The sequence below is a fragment of the Geotrypetes seraphini genome, chromosome 1, assembly GCF_902459505.1.
Source record: "Geotrypetes seraphini chromosome 1, aGeoSer1.1, whole genome shotgun sequence".
NCBI lineage: Eukaryota > Metazoa > Chordata > Amphibia > Gymnophiona > Dermophiidae > Geotrypetes > Geotrypetes seraphini.
This window is the reverse complement of record NC_047084.1, coordinates 33,675,340-33,692,637: the sequence shown is the minus strand read 5'-3', so window position 1 is coordinate 33,692,637 and position 17,298 is coordinate 33,675,340. Positions and strand designations below refer to the sequence as shown.

The window sequence follows — 17,298 nt, the reverse complement described above, 5'->3', positions numbered from 1 at the left end:
GAAGAGTATTCCAGTTTTCCACCACTCTCTGGGTGAAAAAGAACTTCCTTACATTTGTACGGAATCTATCCCCTTTTAACTTTAGAGAGTGCCCTCTCGTTCTCCCTACCTTGGAGAGGGTGAACAACCTGTCTTTATGTACTAAGTCTATTCCCTTCATTATCTTGAAGGTTTCAATCATGTCCCCTCTCAGTCTCTTCTTTTCAAGGGATTAGAGGCCCAGTTTCTCTAATCTCTCATTAACCATTTTAGTCGCCCTTCTCTGGACCCTTCTTCAAGTACTGCAACCAGTGCTGGACACAGTATTCCAGATGAGGGCATACCAAGGCCCGGTATAGTGGCATGATAACCTTCTCTTCTGTTCATGATCCCCTTCTTAATCATTCCAAGCATCCTGTTTGCCCTTTTTGACCGCCGCCACACATTACATGGACGGCTTCATCGACTTGTCGATCAGTACTCCCAAGTCCTGGGGCGTCTCTCCGAATACTGCATCAGACATCCTGTATTTGTGTGCAAGATTTTTGTTACCAACATGCATCACCTTACACTTGTCCACATTAAATTTCATTTGCTATGTCGCGGCCCATTTCTCGAGTATGTTTATGTCCTGTTGCAGGTTTTCCTAGTCATCTTGCGTCTTCACTACTGTGAATAACTTCGTATCATCTGCAAATTTAATCACCTCGCTCGTCGTTCCAGTTTCCAGGTCGTATAAATATGTTGAAGAGCACAGGCCCAAGCACCAAACCCTGTGGCAGTCCACTGGTGATGCTTTTCCAGTCCGAGTATTGTCCATTTACCCCCACTCTTTGTTTTCTATTTGCCAACCAGTTTTTGATCCATGTGTGTATTTCACCCTCAATTCCATGACTCACAATTTTTTGAAATAGTCGTTCATGCGGGACCTTGTCAAATGCCTTCTGAAAATCTAGATATACAATGTCGACCGGGTCACCTTTGTTAACTCCTTCGAAAAAGTGCAGCAAGTACGTCAAGCAAGATCTTCCTTTGCTGAAGCCGTGCTGGCTGGTTCTTATCAGATTGTGGTCAACGATGCAATCCTTTATCAGTGCCTCTACCATCTTTCCCAGTACCAAGATCAGACTCTGGCTTGTAGTTTCCTGGATCTCCCCTCGAACCTTTCTTGAAGATCGGCATAACATTTGCCACTTTCCAGTCTTCCGTAATCCTTCCCAATTTGATCGACAGATTAATTATTAGTTGAAGCAGTTCAGCTATAACCCCTTTCAGTTCCTTGATTACCCTGGGATGGATGCCATCCGGTCCCGGATATTTGTCGTTTTTAAGCCTATTAATCTGCCTGCATACCTCTTCTAGACTGACCATCAACCCAGACCATCTTCGTTTCCTAGGTATAGCCTGTCAGACTCCGGTATGTTGTGTATATCCTCTTCTGTAAATACAGATGCAAAAAATGTATTCAGTTTGTCGGCTATGGCTTTGTCCTCCTTTAGCACTCCCTTTATTCCATGGTCATCCAACGGCCCCACCGCTTCCTTCGCAGGTCGTTTCCCCTTAATATATTGAAAGAACGGCTTGACGTTTTTCGCCTCCTTGGCAATTTTTTCCTCGTAGTCCCTTTTGGCCCCTCTTACTGCCTTATGGCACCAGCGTTGATGTTGCTTGTGCTTTTTCCAGTTCAGGTTCAACGTGGATAAGTGTAGGATGAAACATGTTGGTAACAAAAATCTTATACACGAATACAGGATGTCCGGGGCAGTACCTGGAGAAACCCCCTCAGGAAAGAGACTTGGGAGTACTGGTCGACAAGTTGATGAAGCCGTCCGCGCAATGCGCAGCGGTGGCGAAAAGGGTGAACAGAATGCTAAGAATGATTAAGAAGGGGATCACGAACAGATCGGAGAAGGTTATCATGTCGCTCTACCGGGCCATGGTACGCCCTCACCTGGAATACTGTGTCCAACACTGGTCACCATACATGAAGAAGGACACGGTACTACTTGAAAGGGTCCAGAGAAGAGCGACTAAAATGGTAAGGGGGCTGGAGGCGTTGCCATACAGTGAGAGATTAGAGAAACTGGGCCTCTTCTCCCTTGAAAAGAGGAGACTGAGAGGGGACATGATAGAAACATTCAAGATACTGAAGGGAATAGACTTAGTAGATAAAGACAGGTTGCTCACCATCTCCAAGGTAGGGAGAACTAGAGGGCACTCTCTAAAGTTAAAAGGGGATAGATTCCGTGCAAACATAAGGAAGTTCTGGTGGTGGAAAGTGGTGATGGAGTGGTGGAAAACTGGAACGCTCTTCCGGAGGCTATTATAGGGGAAAACACCCTCCAGGGATTTAAGACAAAATTAGACAAGTTCCTGTTGAACCGTAGCATATGCAGGTAGGGCTGGTCTCAGGGCATCCCTGGGGACCACTGCGAGAGCGGACTGCTGGATACAATGGACCACTGGTCTGACCCAGCAGCGGCAAATTCTTATGTTCTTAACTTCACTCCGAACACTAATGGTGAGTTAGCCATAAAATGTTCAATCTTCAGCTGCCTAGACAATGAGGGAATCGGCCGAACAGAGCCTTTTCTTTTAGTATGTGGCATTTTTCGCAGTCCAGCGGATAAATCAACAACTGCCGCTAAAAGGGAAATCTGGTAGTCAGGAGAGAAAGAGCGTTCTCTGAACGTTAACCCACCACCATCTTGCTTCTTCGCCATTTAACATTTGAATACATTTTCAAGCCTGTAGCAAAAGTCCAAAGCACTCTTGATAAATAGAAGATATGAAGGGCATTTTCGATATAACGTCTTAAGTCTGTGTTTGGACATATTGTGAAAAATGTCCAAAAATCTAGTACCCTTAGTACATTTAACTTAAAAAAGTCCTAAAAGAAAAACTCAAAATCAACCTATTGGGATATAAAAACAGCCTGCATTGTTAGCAAACAAATTGGCCACACAGACACATCTAAGCAGAGCAGAGGGACATTCTAGAGCAGTGTATCACAAACTGTGTGCCTCCTGAGATTTCAGGTGTGCTGCGAGACACTGGGGAAGAGGAGAGGCGCCGGCTGACTGCCTACACGACATGTCTTTTGAGGCAAAAGGCACATCCTGTAGGCAATCAGCCGGTGCCAGCCCCTCCTTCTCTCCGTGCATCTTCCCTTCCGGCACCCTTCACTGGCAGCTCAAAGCCCATCTGGAGGGTGGGTCATGCTGTGGTCACCTTTTTGGCCCTTATTCATTTTTTAAACAGGTCTAGGCCCAAATGTCTAAATGGTGCCCTAGACGTTTTGTGAAATGTTTGATTATACTGTAATTGCAAAATGTCTAAGTCCTAAGCCTACTTAAAACAGGCCTTTAATATGCCCCCTTGGAATTTAGATGAACAGAAGACAAACAGCCTAGAAATACATAAAAAATATGGGCTCTGATCTTTATAGGGCTTTACAGACGTTGATTGCCCCGGCTAATAGGGATATCTTGCTTTGTAAATGGAGCTGGGATGCGCAACTTTCTGCAAATTCTTTTAATTTAGTTGCATTAATACTTCGCATACCTGGCATATTGGTGTGTGCAGACCTACGAGAATGTCAGTTTTGAATATTACATCGAGCGTACTTTACCCGGGAGCAGCTGCATAAATCAGGGTATAGTGAGTCCCCGGATTGTCAAAAATGTTCTCTCAACATATCCATTCCTTGCACGCTTTTTGGTCCTGTCTTAAAATAAGGGATTTTTGGAGGAAAATTGTGAATTATTTGGCCTGCATTTTAGAGTCCTATTCCTTTGTCCATGGCTAATTTGTTAGATAAATATGAGGCTTTTCATCTCCCTCTGAAGGGAGCCCATCTCTTTATGAGGAAGGTGGCAGTGTTGGGTAAGAAGGAAATTTTAGCAGTTTGGGTGGGTGCCGTCTTTGTGGGCATGGAGGAACCGCCTGCATGCTTTATTACTCTTGGAGCGTAGGATGGCTAGATCTACCCCAAAGAGAAAAAAGTATTTCCTTCAAATTTGGAGGCTTTATATACTATCTTTATCTCACAAAGCAGACAGTGATATTTTGAATTGGTTGTAGGAGTGGCTTTCATGGTCTTCTGTTTTTGGGTGTTCACGAGTGAGTCTCATCCTCCCTCCTCCCCCCCCCTTTTTTTCTCTCCTTTTTTCTTGTCTATCTACTTCCTTGCTTCTTGGTTCATTAAAGGATGGGGGTGGGAGTGTTGGGGTTCTGGGGTGGGTTTCTGGAGACTGGGGGGGGGGTTGATGCTTGCACTCCTTTTGTTTCCTTATTTTGGTTCTCATGCATGGTTCTTGTATGCACGGTAGAAGGGGGGGAGGCTTGAGCTGTTTATAGCTGCACTATGCTGTTCTGATGTTGAACGGGGTTGTTTTCTCACTGGCTTCTTTTGTTTTATTCCTGTTTGGGCTTTTGCCATTGTTGTTAGGGGAGTGGGGAAGGGGTTCTGAAGTGCAAACCAAAACGGAGTGACAGGCGATGTTCTGTATTAGTTTGTTTATTGTTGTTTTTTGTGCTGTCCTCAATAAAAACTTTTTGAAATAATAAAAAAATTAGGCTCTGAAAATAGTGATTTGGACATTCTGGCAAGAAAAATGTCCAAATGTCACTTTGTCATTTTATAGACATCTTTCTCTTTTGAAAATTAGCCTCAATGTTAAGCCAGCACACTGTGTCGTGGGGATTTATTCAAAGAAATCAGTTTTTTGGACTTTTCCCATATTTACTTTCTCAGCAGTTACCGTGTTTTGGCTTTTCTGGGCAAAATAATGCCTAAGAAAACTGATAGATTTTTGTAATGCCTTATTCATACAAAGTGGAGATGTATCATTCAGAGCTATGTGAATGAAGATTAATTGATGACGTGTCATTGAATCTAAAGCCAGATTGTTTCACAGTTCTTTCAATTCAGTTTTTTATTTTTTTGGACTTGTTTGCCTTTTACTGAGGAGATATAATGAAAATTAGCAAGGCCATGGCACCTAATGAGGTACATCCTAAAAAATTTATCTTTTCAACTTACCCTTTGAATCAAAAGAGGCTCCAGGAGACTTGAGAAGAATAAATGTAATACCTTTTAGAAAATTAGAATCAAACAGGAAGCAGAAGATAATCAAACTCACATCAGGAGTGGGCAAGATAATGAATGCATTATACAAGGATAGAATAGTGCAGTGCTATGAAATCAATGGATTGAAAGATAGAAACATGATGGCAGATAAAGACCAAATGGCCCATCCAGTCTTCCCATCCACAGTAGCCATTATCTCTTCCTCTCTCTAAGAGATCCTGCATGCCTATCCTAGGCTTTCTTGAAATCAGACACAGTATCTGTCTCCACCACCTCTACCGGGAGACTGTTCCATACATCTACCACACTTTCTGTTAAAAAAAAAAAAAAGTATTTCTTTAGATTATTCCTGAGCCTATCACCTCTTAACTTCATCCTATGCCCTCTCATTCCAGAGCTTCCTTTCAAATAAAAGAGACTTAACTCATGAGCATTTACTCCATATACGTATTTAAATATCTCTATATATCTCCCCTCTCCCACTTTTCCTCCAAAGTATACAGATTGAGATCTTTAAGTCTGTCTCCATACGAAGACCACGCACCATTTTAGTAGCCTCCAGAATTGTACACAATATTATAAATGAGGTCTCACCAGAGTTTTATACAAAGGCATCAATATCTCCTTTTTCCTACTGGCCATACCCCCCCCCCCTCCCTCTCTGTGCACCTTAGCATCCTTCTAGCTTTCGCTGTCACCATTCAACCTATTTGGCCACCTTAAGATCATCACATACAATCGCACCCAAGTCCCGCTCTTCTAGACAAGAATGTTTTGCCAAGCAGACTTGAATTCTTTGATGAATTGTCCAGATTAGGGAAGTGTAGCAGATGTAGCACAATGAGTTTCCTGTCAATCCCTTGATACTTTTTGTCAAAAGATTGAGGAGCAAGAATGAAGGAAGAGCAATTAATGGGGGTGTCAAAAATATCTGTGCTGATGGTTAACTGCAACTGAATTTTCACTTGGCAGCTCTTTGAAAGCTACCTCAAAACTTTTGTGAAACCAAATAGAGAAGTCTGTACAAGTCTATAATGAAACTCATTATGAATACTGCTCAGTTGCAGGTATCACATTTACAGTAGGACGTTGACTGTCGAGACATTTCAAAGAAGGGCTTCCAGAATGGTGTGTGACATGAACAATAAACCATACACACTGAGTTTTGAAGGAGCTAAAAATGTTCTTTCTAAAATAGGAATACGAAGGAGAAACATGGTACAAATATTCAAATATCTAGTAGACTTTAATGAATTACAGAAGGAAGCATTTTGCTTAGAAAGATTTGCTCAAAGTTTTTTTTTTTTTGTTATGTTCAATAATTTTTTTATTAAAGTTTTCAATAAAAGAAACACAAGTAAAACAGAAAAATGCAGAAACAAGTCACGTTTTCCCCAAAGTTAAGAGGTTGTCATTGAACACTGAAAGAAAGGAAGAAAGCTCACAAAAAGTAGAAGAGAGATTTTTACTGAAACGGTGAAGAGCAGGATCAGGCTTCCAACAGAGGTTGTAGGAGACAAAACAGTTACATAATTCAGGCATGCTTAGGACAAATACAGAGGAACCCATGAGCCAAAGGCAGAGATAAAATTTATTTAGCATGCTGGGCAGGTACAAATGGATAGACTGAGTGGACCAAGTGTTCTTTTTCTGCTGACATCTTTTTCTGTAATTTGAATAGTAAAATATTGGGTTTTTTAACTATATTAATTATGATGCTGTAATTTTATTGTTTTTAAAGGAAGTAGAAACTCGAAACAAGGACTTAGAAGTACAGCTTGCTGACTTGGAGCAACGTCTGGAGAAAAGTCAGAATGAACAAGAAGCTTTTCGCAATAACTTGAAGACACTTTTAGAAATTCTTGATGGGAAAATTTTTGAACTAACTGAATTACGGGATAATTTGGCCAAGTTACTAGAAAGCAGCTAAAGAAAATAGATTTCAGTGCCAATCTTTTGAAAGATACACTGCCCTTTCATAGAACTATGTTGGGCTCTGCATCAAAGTTGCACAAAATTAGAAAATTCCTCCTCAAGGAGGGCCTCTTTGCAAATTTAAGTAGTGCATTTTAGATTAAATTTTAGATCCAGTTTTATAGCTAACTGACAAAAAAACATGATGAAACTTGAACTACAAATTACCTCCTTATATATTATTGGCCATAGTTAACTTGAAAGATTTTAACAGTAATTTGATGCAATCCTTTTCTGATTATTTGCAAACTGAAGACATACTAGCAGTGAATGGATCATAACTCCTTTTTTGTGTTAAAAAACACAAAATGTATTTTTATCCACTTTTTCATTAATTTAAAATATCTGATTGTGTTTTGTGTGAAAACTTAGTGAAGACAACCCTGTGTCTTTTGTTGTAATTTTAACTCTTTTCTCAGGATATTTTGCACTGTCGCGAAATGGCGCCATTACCAATTTATTCTTGCGTGGAAGAAAACGCATCTTTAATTGATATATAGTTAATCTTATTGCTTGTATAAAGTTCTTCCTTTTTTTATACTGGAAGATATTTCTGTATGAAGTTCATTCAGATGTTCTATAATATTGTCCAGTGTATGGTTTATGTTTCCATATTAATTCCATTTATTTACACTAAGATACTGGCTCTTTATAAATTTTGAAGCAAACCAATGAAGGCAGCTGAGTCTCTCAGAGAAATTGCTTGTTAATTTATGCTAAATTTGTTGTACACAGATACTAAAACTATTCATTTATTAACTGGTTTTGTTAATTTAAATGTGTACAGGTATGTATTTAAAAATAATGAATAATGTTTTCTAAACATTACTGAATGATCAGTGCATCTCGGTGTATGTAGTAAAGGACAGTAGGAACTTGATTTATTGTAACTAGTATTAAGACTATACCAAATTTGAGAAGAAATTACAATTGGCACTGAGTTTAACAAACGGGGACTATTTCTAATAGCAATGTGAACAAAACAAACACGTTTAGATAAATTTATTCTGAATGGGTCTTAACACCTTTTGTCAAAACCACACCAGGCAATATTCAGAACTGTTAACTAAGTGTTTCAAAAATAAGTTGTGAATTCAGTGGGTTATTATCCTAATGAACAAGGTTTTCAAGTTTTTTTGATGTAATTTTAACAGACTTTTGACATTCATTTGTTTATATAATATATTTATTTTTAAAAAAAACCTTTGAAAGGTAAACCAAGTGTGTGATATGTGTGCTTACTGTGTGGTAATTTTGAAAAGAGCATATTTTTGCCAAAAAATTCTTATATTGGTAAGGTGTTAAAAAAAAAAAAAAAAGAAGAGTGAGAGTTGAACAGTCTCACTATATGCAGTTGTTCTGTTTCATCCTCTACTATTGGAAATGCAAAACTCAATTATGTTTAAAATCATACAAGAATTCCCTTTTACACACACTTGATAGGGTTTATCTGGCTTTGTATGTGTATGCATGTATAATGAACAAACAGATTACTTTTTTTTTTCCATTGAAAAGCTGAATTCAGTTAGGCACACAAGTGGGTGATATGCTCATTGCTGGAAAAGTTCTCCCAGAGCTAGACTTAAAGGTAAAACTCAGTTGGAAGGACTGAAAAACAAAGCTCTCCCAATTATTGCCAAGAGGTTTAACCTCTCTACATTCTCTAATGTTTTCCATTATTTTCAGAAAGAAGAAGTAGCTGTTTATTACTTTGGTTCATGCTAGAGTCAGTGGTCTGTCCTTACCCATAGTGTGATAAAGGCATTAATGTATATACAAGGTGGGCCAAAAGTAGGTATACAGTATTTATTCATTCTTTCTTTCTTTTTTTTTACAAGTTTCACGAATAACATTTGTGTGAAGCTTTTTTTTTATCAGTTACATCATTTTGTTTTTATTTGGTTATCTTTCAAATAATGTATTATACCTATTTGATACTGGTAGAATAAAAATAATGAATAAATACTAGGGCTGAACATTTAACATGATAATAATGCGATTAACACATTAATTGTTTAACGCAGTTAGATTTTTAAAATGAGATTAATGTGGGCCTTGATGCTTAAAGCTCTTACACCACAGGTAAAAAAAATACCGTAGTGGGAGCGATAATTTTTTTTTTACTAGAAATGCTAAGCACAATAGCATGCAAATTATATGCATGCTATTGTGCTGAGAATTGTCGGTAAAAGGGAAGAGGAACTGTGTCTGGCGCATGCTCAGAAGAGAAAGTGCTAGGCAGAACTCTACCCACCATCCTTCCCAACAAATAAAACCAAGCCATACCCACCGCTGCAGCTCTCCCTGCTGGATGAGCTGATCATGGTGGGTAATCACCAATCAGCTGAGCCGACAGGACTCCCCAAAGCTGGCGATTTTGGAGGGAATCCTGACAGCTCAGCTGATCAGAGATTCCCCTGCCATGATCAGCTCAGTCAGCAGGAAGAGCCCCTGATTTCTCCTTCCCATCCTGAGCCCTCCGGATAACCCCCCACTATACCCAGTGCCCGACCACTCCCTCCCAACCATCCTGAACCTCCTGACAACCTCACCTTTAAAATAAATGGGCAAGAAAATCCCCTTACTTTTAAATGGAATCGGCAGGAGGACCCTCCCATCTGGCTACACAACTCCCTAAACCAGGGGTATCAAAGTCCCTCCTCAAGGGCCACAATACAGTCAGGTTTTCAGGATTTCCCCAAGGAATATGCATGAGATCTATTAGCATACAATGAAAGCTGTGCATGCAAATAGATCTCATGCATATTCATTGGGGAAATAAAAACCCGACTGGATTGCGACCCTCAAGGAAGGACTTTGACAACCCTGCCCTAAACCATCCTCCGTGCCTTTTCTAGAAGACTTGTCAGGAGGGATGCCCTCTCCATCCTGCCAGCAGACCCACCTCTTTGAAATGGTGAGCCTTCCCGGTGCATCCTGATATCACTGGGAGGGGCCTAAGGTCCTAATTGGCTCAGGCATCTGCACCGGGAAGACACAAGCCTGCTGACAGGAGGAGTGAGCATACCTCCTGCTGGGTCTTCTAAAAAAAGTACACGGAGGGTTGGGGGGACGTTTGACCAGGTGCTGGGACCTGAACTATGACAGGAGGGAGTGCTGCTTTTGGTACCGCTGTCCTCCATCCTCCTAGTGAGCTGATGGTGCCACTGTTTTCCATCCCCCTTACGACCTGCCAGACAGAACTGTGTTGTGAGCACAGCGAAGCAGAACCAGAGTCAGAAAATAAGAAGATTAGAAAGAAAATCACAAAACAACAAAGGTACAATAAATGATTTTATTTTTAGTTTAATTGAAATATCTCAATTTTGAGAATTTACATCTGCTATCTCTATATAGCTCTGTTTAAGGGATGCTTTTCAATCGTGATTAATCATGTGATTATAAATTTTAATCAATGTACAGCCCTAATAAATACTAATGTATGCCCACTTTTAGCCTACCGTTTGCGTGTATGTATGTATACAGTATGTATATGTATGTATGTACAGTATGTATGTATATGTATGTATACAGTATGTATATATATATATATACTGTATACATACATACACACACGCAAACGGTAGGCTAAAAGTGGGCATACATTAGTATTTATTAGGGCTGTACATTGATTAAAATTTAGAATCACATGATTAATCACGATTGAAAAGCATCCCTTAAACAGAGCTATATAGAGATAGCAGATGTAAATTCTCAAAATTGAGATATTTCAATATATATATATATATATACATATAAACAAACATACATAGAGAGAGAGCACAGTTACTTACAGAGTTACACAGTAATGGGTGTTATCCGGGGGACAGCAGGCAGATATTCTTACATGTTGGCGACATCATCCACCATCCATGGAGCTTGGTATGAACAGTGCTAAAGTGTACTGTCACGTTAAACTTTTGTGAAGCTTCAAGACTGCCCACAATGTCCATGCGTGAGTGCCTTCCTGCCCAATGTTGGCTTGTGGTTCCTCAGTTCTGTAAGCAAGCTAAGAAGCCAACCAGGGTAGGTGGGGGGAGATGTGAGAATATCTGCTTGCTGTGCCCGGATAACACCTGTTAAGGTAAGTAACTGTGCTTTATCCTAGGACAAGCAGGCAGCATATTCTGACATGTGGGACTCCGTAGCTTACTGAAATTGGATGGAGGGAGAGTTGGCCTTCAGGAAGAAAATAAATTCTGTAGTACTGCTTGGCCGAAGTGACTATCTCGTCTGGAATAGGTGTCAAGACCAGTGGTTCCCAACCCTGTCCTGGAGGACCACTAGCCAGTCAGGTTTTCAGAATAGCCCTAATGAATATGCATGAAACAGATTTGCTTGGTTGCCACCTCCATGATATGCAAATCTCTCTTATGCATATTCATTAGGGCTATCCCAAAAACCTGACTGGCTGTTGGTCCTCTAGACAGTAGTGCAATATAAATGTGTGAATTGAGGACCAAGTAACTGCTTTCAAATATCTTCAGTGGGAGGATGAGATGTACGGTGTCTGCATCTATGAGACAAACTTGTTTTTTTGGGTTTTTTTTTTTGTTACATAGAGCAGTTTGAACCCCAGTTCGGTTACAGAAATTAGATAGTTCCAAGTCTAATAGGTGTTGGCATTGTCATCTCGAACCTGGGACATTAGATCATTTATTATTTTATTGTCCCTTGATACTTCAGTTTTGGAAATCCATTTGGGATCAGGTAAACAAAGTAATAGAAAATCCAGTGGCACTAACATATGATACTATGCTATTTGGCACTATGATGAGAGCTAAAAGCCAAATATCATCTCATAATAATAAACTTCTATTTATTATACAGCTTATTCTAAGGAATTGGAAAAACTGGGATAGACTGAACTATTCCTTTTGGTGGGAGTCTCTCTGTCATGTTTTTAAGATGGAACGTAATAAGGGGCGCAATAAGGAGAAAAAAAATTGCTTTTGAAAACTTACATCCTGCTCCAAGTCTAAAGGGTTCGGTATCCTTTTCTTCAGTACTGAGAGCAGTTTGCCATGAATTCCTCAGTTTTCAGTATAATGAAGATAAGCTACCACCCAGGATTCCTCATTCTGCTTCCAGTCCAGCCTAGACCTGGTCCTATTTACCTCAACTTTACCTTTCTGCTTTAGGAACAACTCTAAATCCTCCTACAGTCCAAAGTAGTATAGCCATTTCCTCTCCCAGAAAGGAACCAAGACTTCTACTCTAGGTGCTTCCTCTTCCCCAAGGCACTGATCTAGAGCCCAAACACCTGAACCCTTTCCTCTAAGAATACTTTTCATTCTATCATACTTGAAAAAATGGAAGCTGACTATGAATTAATTATCTTAAAGATACTTAAATTAGAACCCTATTTTGATCCTCCCACCTGATGGAAAATGCCTCTGAGCAACTCTTCATGAGGACCATTATCAGTACAAGGTCCTCCTTTTCAATCTCTCTTCATCAGCTACATGAGTTTTCACCAAGGGGCTGATTCTGTAAGCGATACCTGCTGTGTATCAATCATGGGCAGGTACTGTTTCTAGAATTGCGGCTAGCAAGGACCCTGAGCATCGGAAATATAGGCCAGGGTTTTAGAGGCCTACATTTTCAGCACCTAGGGTCATTACAAAATTGCGGCCACCAGCACCACCCCTAAACATGCCCACTTCCAGGCTTCAGTATCACTAGGCACAACTAGGTGCCATGGACCCAGGTGCCAGTCCCGGAGGCCACTTAGCGGCACCTAATATTTTTGTGAGTTTATAATTGTTAATGACGCAACCAATTATAGTTCCACTTAAAACACTTAAGTTAGGCACCTAACTTTCGGCAGCATTTTGAGAATCTGGTCCCAAATGCCTTTTGGTGCCTGCATATCTGCTCAAGTAAGCTTACCAGTGTTGACAGTGTGTTCGGAGACCTCTATTCCTCAGAAAATAAACTTTTCACATACTGCAAAGTCTATGCTTCAACAGCTTCAGAAAATAATTTTCCTGTGAGCACAATTGCCTTTACAGGGGATATTCCATAATAGGTACGAGCAGTCTCTGCTACTTCATGTTTGCAAAATTCTACCTCTGTCTCAGCCAGAACTGTTCTACATATTTGGAGATATATGGCTAAAACCATATATGTGGTCTTATTTACATAAATACATAACTACTGCCATACTGAGACAGACTGAAAATTCATCAAACCCAGTATCTTTTTGCCAGCAGTGCCAATCTAAGTCACAAGTAGTATACCTGGCAGGATTCCAAAAGAGTAAAATGGAAGATCCCACTGCTTATTCGTGGGATAAGCAGCATGAACTACTTAGTAGCTTTACTGTCCTCCCTAGTCCTTGTACTTTTGGAAAGAGTAAGTAATTCAGTTCTACTCATAATTTTATGGATCTCTGTTCTATCTCCCCTCAGCCATCTTTTCTCCAAGTTAAAGAGCCCATCTTTCATTTTTTTTCTCATAGGGAAGTCATCCCATCCACTTTATCATTTTGGCCACCCTCTTTGTACCTATTCTGATTCCATTATATCTTTTTTGAGATACGGTGATGAAAATTGCACACCATGGAGCAAGTGGCATACCTAGCATATGGACACCCAAGGACCATCATTTTTTAACACCCCCTTCCTCTATATGAGAAACATGATTTTTAGTAATCACATGCCACAGAATGAGTGTACCTACAAAAGATGGCATCTTATATACTGCAGTGAGCAGTAGAACATCAATACACCCATTGTAAAACTAAACAGACTAGTACAGATCAATCCTGCACAGTCAGTGCTAACAGAAAACCATGTCTTTCGCACAAACAGAACACAAACACCTTCGCCCAGTATGGAATATGTAATCACAAACTAAAAATAGAAATATGTAGACAAAAGTTAAACTGAACCACAAAGAAGCCAGAGCTAGATGCACAAAACAGGATTGTTAAGACCACGTGGATCCACTGTGATCTGATTTTTGGCCGATTCTAAAAGAGCTATTGATGAACTAAAAATTTTGCATGCAAATGATTAGTGAGGAGGTTCATTGTAATCCCTGTTTCTCCTGTCTGATTGATCATTGTGAGAGCGACTCTCACACATGTGCAGAGCCAGCAGGGGAAGCCTGAATAGCTGAGACAGGGAAGCCTCCTGTCACTCAGCTGTTTGGGGCAGGAAACCTTTTTTATTTCTTTTTCATTTTTAATGGGCACATGCTGTGTGTGTGTGTGTTACACATGCATAATATCTGCCCCATAAAAAAAAAATCCCCCTTCATGATGAATCATCACCGGGGACCGAACCCCCCTGCACCAGCAAAAATCAGCAGGAGGGATGCCCACTCCCTCCTACCTTGCTAACACCCCCCTCCCGCCCCAGTGAAAATTGGCAGGAGGGAAGCCAGGTCACTCCAACTCTGGAACCTGCCGATTCAAAATGGAGGGCCTTATCCTCCTTGGTGCATCATGTCATGCACGGGAAGGGGCCTAAGACCCTGATTGGCTCAGACGCCTTAGACCCCCACCCCTTGGGAGGAGCCTTAGGTGTCTGAGCCTTTCAGGGACTTAGGTCCCTCCCTGTGCATCACATGATGCACCGAGGAAGAGAAGGCCCACCATTTTGAATCGGCGGGGCTCAGAGCTGGAGGGACCTAGCCTGTCTCCTGCATTCTTCACACAAAGGTATTGAGGGGAGGTTCGTGGGAGCATCCGGTGCTTTTTTTATCGCTTTTTTTGTGTGTATCACCAAGCGATGTTAGTGCATCAATCACTCAGAATCTAAATATCATCAGCATAGATGAAAACAGAAAACCCCAGTGCTTGAATCAATAGTTCAAGTGGGGCAAGATAGATATTAAAAAGAATGGGACCTAAGATAGGGTCTTGATGGACAACAGCAAGAAGTGGCTTAGGTGATGATGAACCAGAGGTGCAGTTTACTAGGTAAGAACCATTCAAAAGATAAGACTGAAACCAAAAGATCACCCAATCAGTGAAGAATTGAATGATTAACCAGGTTGAAAGCAATGGATTAGAGCTACCTCAGCACCCTGAGGTTGTGGGTTCAAATCACATACTGCTCCATGTGACACTAGGCAAGTCACTTAATCCCCCACTGCCCCAGGGACATTAGGTAGAGTGTGAGCCCACTAGGACAGACAGGGAAAAATGCTTGAGTACCAGAATGTAAACCACTTAGGCTATGTGGTATATAAATACTAAAAATAAATAAAATAAAAATTATTTTCTCCCTTATTCCTGTCTATCCATCTCTCTTCACTTCCCCAACCCTCACATCCCAGTGCACATGTCCTCCCTTTCTGTCCCCTTCCACTCCATCCCTATGTACCATCTCCTCCTTTCCCTCACCTATAGCCTGACAACTGTCTTCCCCCTCCTATGGTCTGGGATCTTTATCTTCTCCTTCCCACAGTCTGGCATCCAATGTTCCCTCTAAGGATTGATGAGGTGTGTGCAAAAAAAAATATGCATGAGCGACAAGTTACATACTCCACAAATTTATGAGCAGGCGCGGAGGACAAGTGCCCATGAGATTGTGGGAGGGTTAAATACTCAAAACTTAAAAGAATAACAATTTACTTAAAGTTTTTGCTTCGCCAGCTTTCTGGTATCTTTATATACAGTGGCGTACCTAGCATATGTAACACCCGGGGCCCATCATTTTTTGGCACCCCCCATCTGTACGCAAAACATGATTTTTAGTAATAAGCCACACGTCACACATGAGTAACTAGGAAAAGGCAGCATCTTACATATTGCAGTGAGCAGTACATCAATACACCCATTGTAAAACTAAACAAGCCAGACCAGCACAGATCAATCCTACACCGTCAATCCTAACAGAAAACCATGTCTTTCGAACACACAGAACACAGAAAATACCTTCGCCTAGTATGGAATATGTCATCACAAACTAACCCCTCCCCCTTTTACAAAACTGTAGTGTGGATTTTAGCCACATTGGTAACAGCTCTGATGCTCATAGAATTCTGAGCATCAGAGCTGCTACCACCACGGCTGGCGCTAAAAAACGCTCCACAGTTTTGTAAAAGGGGGGATAAAATAGAAATACACAGACAAAGGTTAAATTGAACCAGCAAGAAGCTGGACTCTGCATAAAATGCAACACCACAGAAACAGTGACATATGTCTCCTAAAGCAATAAATAAATAGAAACTTTTTGGGCTTGCGAGCTACTTTAAAATGACCAAGTCAAAATGATCTACCAATAATAAAATTAAAAAACACAAAGCACACTATACGCTGAGAAAATGTTAATTATCATTCCTATTCTGGGTTTTTTTCAAAGAGGTCAAGGCAGATGACTCTATGCATTGTCACCTCAATAACAACCATACAAAAATAGACAAATATACCCCTCTTCCTTTTTATTAAACCACAATAGCAGTTTTTAGCGCATGGAACTGCGCTAAATGCCCAGCGCTGCTCTCGACGCTCATAGGCTCCCTGCGCTAAAAAACACTATTGCGATTTAGTAAAAGGGGGCCATAGCGCAAAATATAGACAGCATATATAAATTCAGACACATTTTGATCACTAAATTTAAAATAAAATCATTTTTCCTGCCTTGTCTGGTGATTTCATGAGTCTCTGGTTGCACTTTCATCTTCTGACTGTGCATCCAATCTTTCTTCCCTTCTTTCAGCCTGTATGCTTCCTCTCCTCCAGACCTCATTCCCTCCCCTAACATTTTCTTCCTCTCTCCCTGCCCTTTCTTTCTTTTTTCTCTCTTGATGCCCCCCTTTCATTTTTTCTGTTTCCCTTCTGTCTCCCTGCCTGCCCCCTTTCTTTCTTTCTCCCTACCCTCCACAAAGCCATTGCTGCCACCATCCATGGAAACAGGCCCCAAAGCCACCACTGCGGCTGCCCCAAGCTCTCTCTGCTTCCCATCGTCGGACCGCCCCCCCTTGGTACGCCACATTTCAGGCAGCGGAGCGGAGCGGCGGATGAACAAAACAAGGCTCTGAGGAGGACGTGCAGGCACAGCGTCGCCTGAGGAGAACAACAAGCGCCGGACTCTCGCCACTTCCGTCCCCTTTCGTGGTGCCGCGCCGGCGCTTGGCCTGAGCCACGGCCGCCGCTTCCTCTCAACTCCGCCCGCGCTTGATTCCAGTCGCGCCCACTGCGAAATGTGAGGGGCGAATTGCTGGGGGCGAAATGTGGGGGGCGAAACTTCCGTGAACCCTCGCACCCCCACCCCGACGTCCGATTCCTCCCCCAGCCT

At 41.2% G+C, this 17,298-nt stretch overlaps 1 protein-coding gene across 3 annotated transcripts in view; it reads left to right on the top strand.

Annotated features, from left to right (window-relative positions):
- The window catches only part of HOMER1 (homer scaffold protein 1), a 246,911-nt gene extending 238,655 nt beyond the window's left edge, over positions 1-8,256 (top strand). For all 3 annotated transcript variants that reach the window (XM_033929598.1, XM_033929589.1, XM_033929608.1), the window contains one exon: positions 6,813-8,256. In XM_033929598.1, coding sequence (XP_033785489.1) covers positions 6,813-7,001 — 189 coding nt within the window. In that variant the 3' untranslated portion in view covers positions 7,002-8,256. The remainder of the gene's footprint in view (positions 1-6,812) is intronic.
- Positions 8,257-17,298: the final 9,042 nt, after the last annotated feature.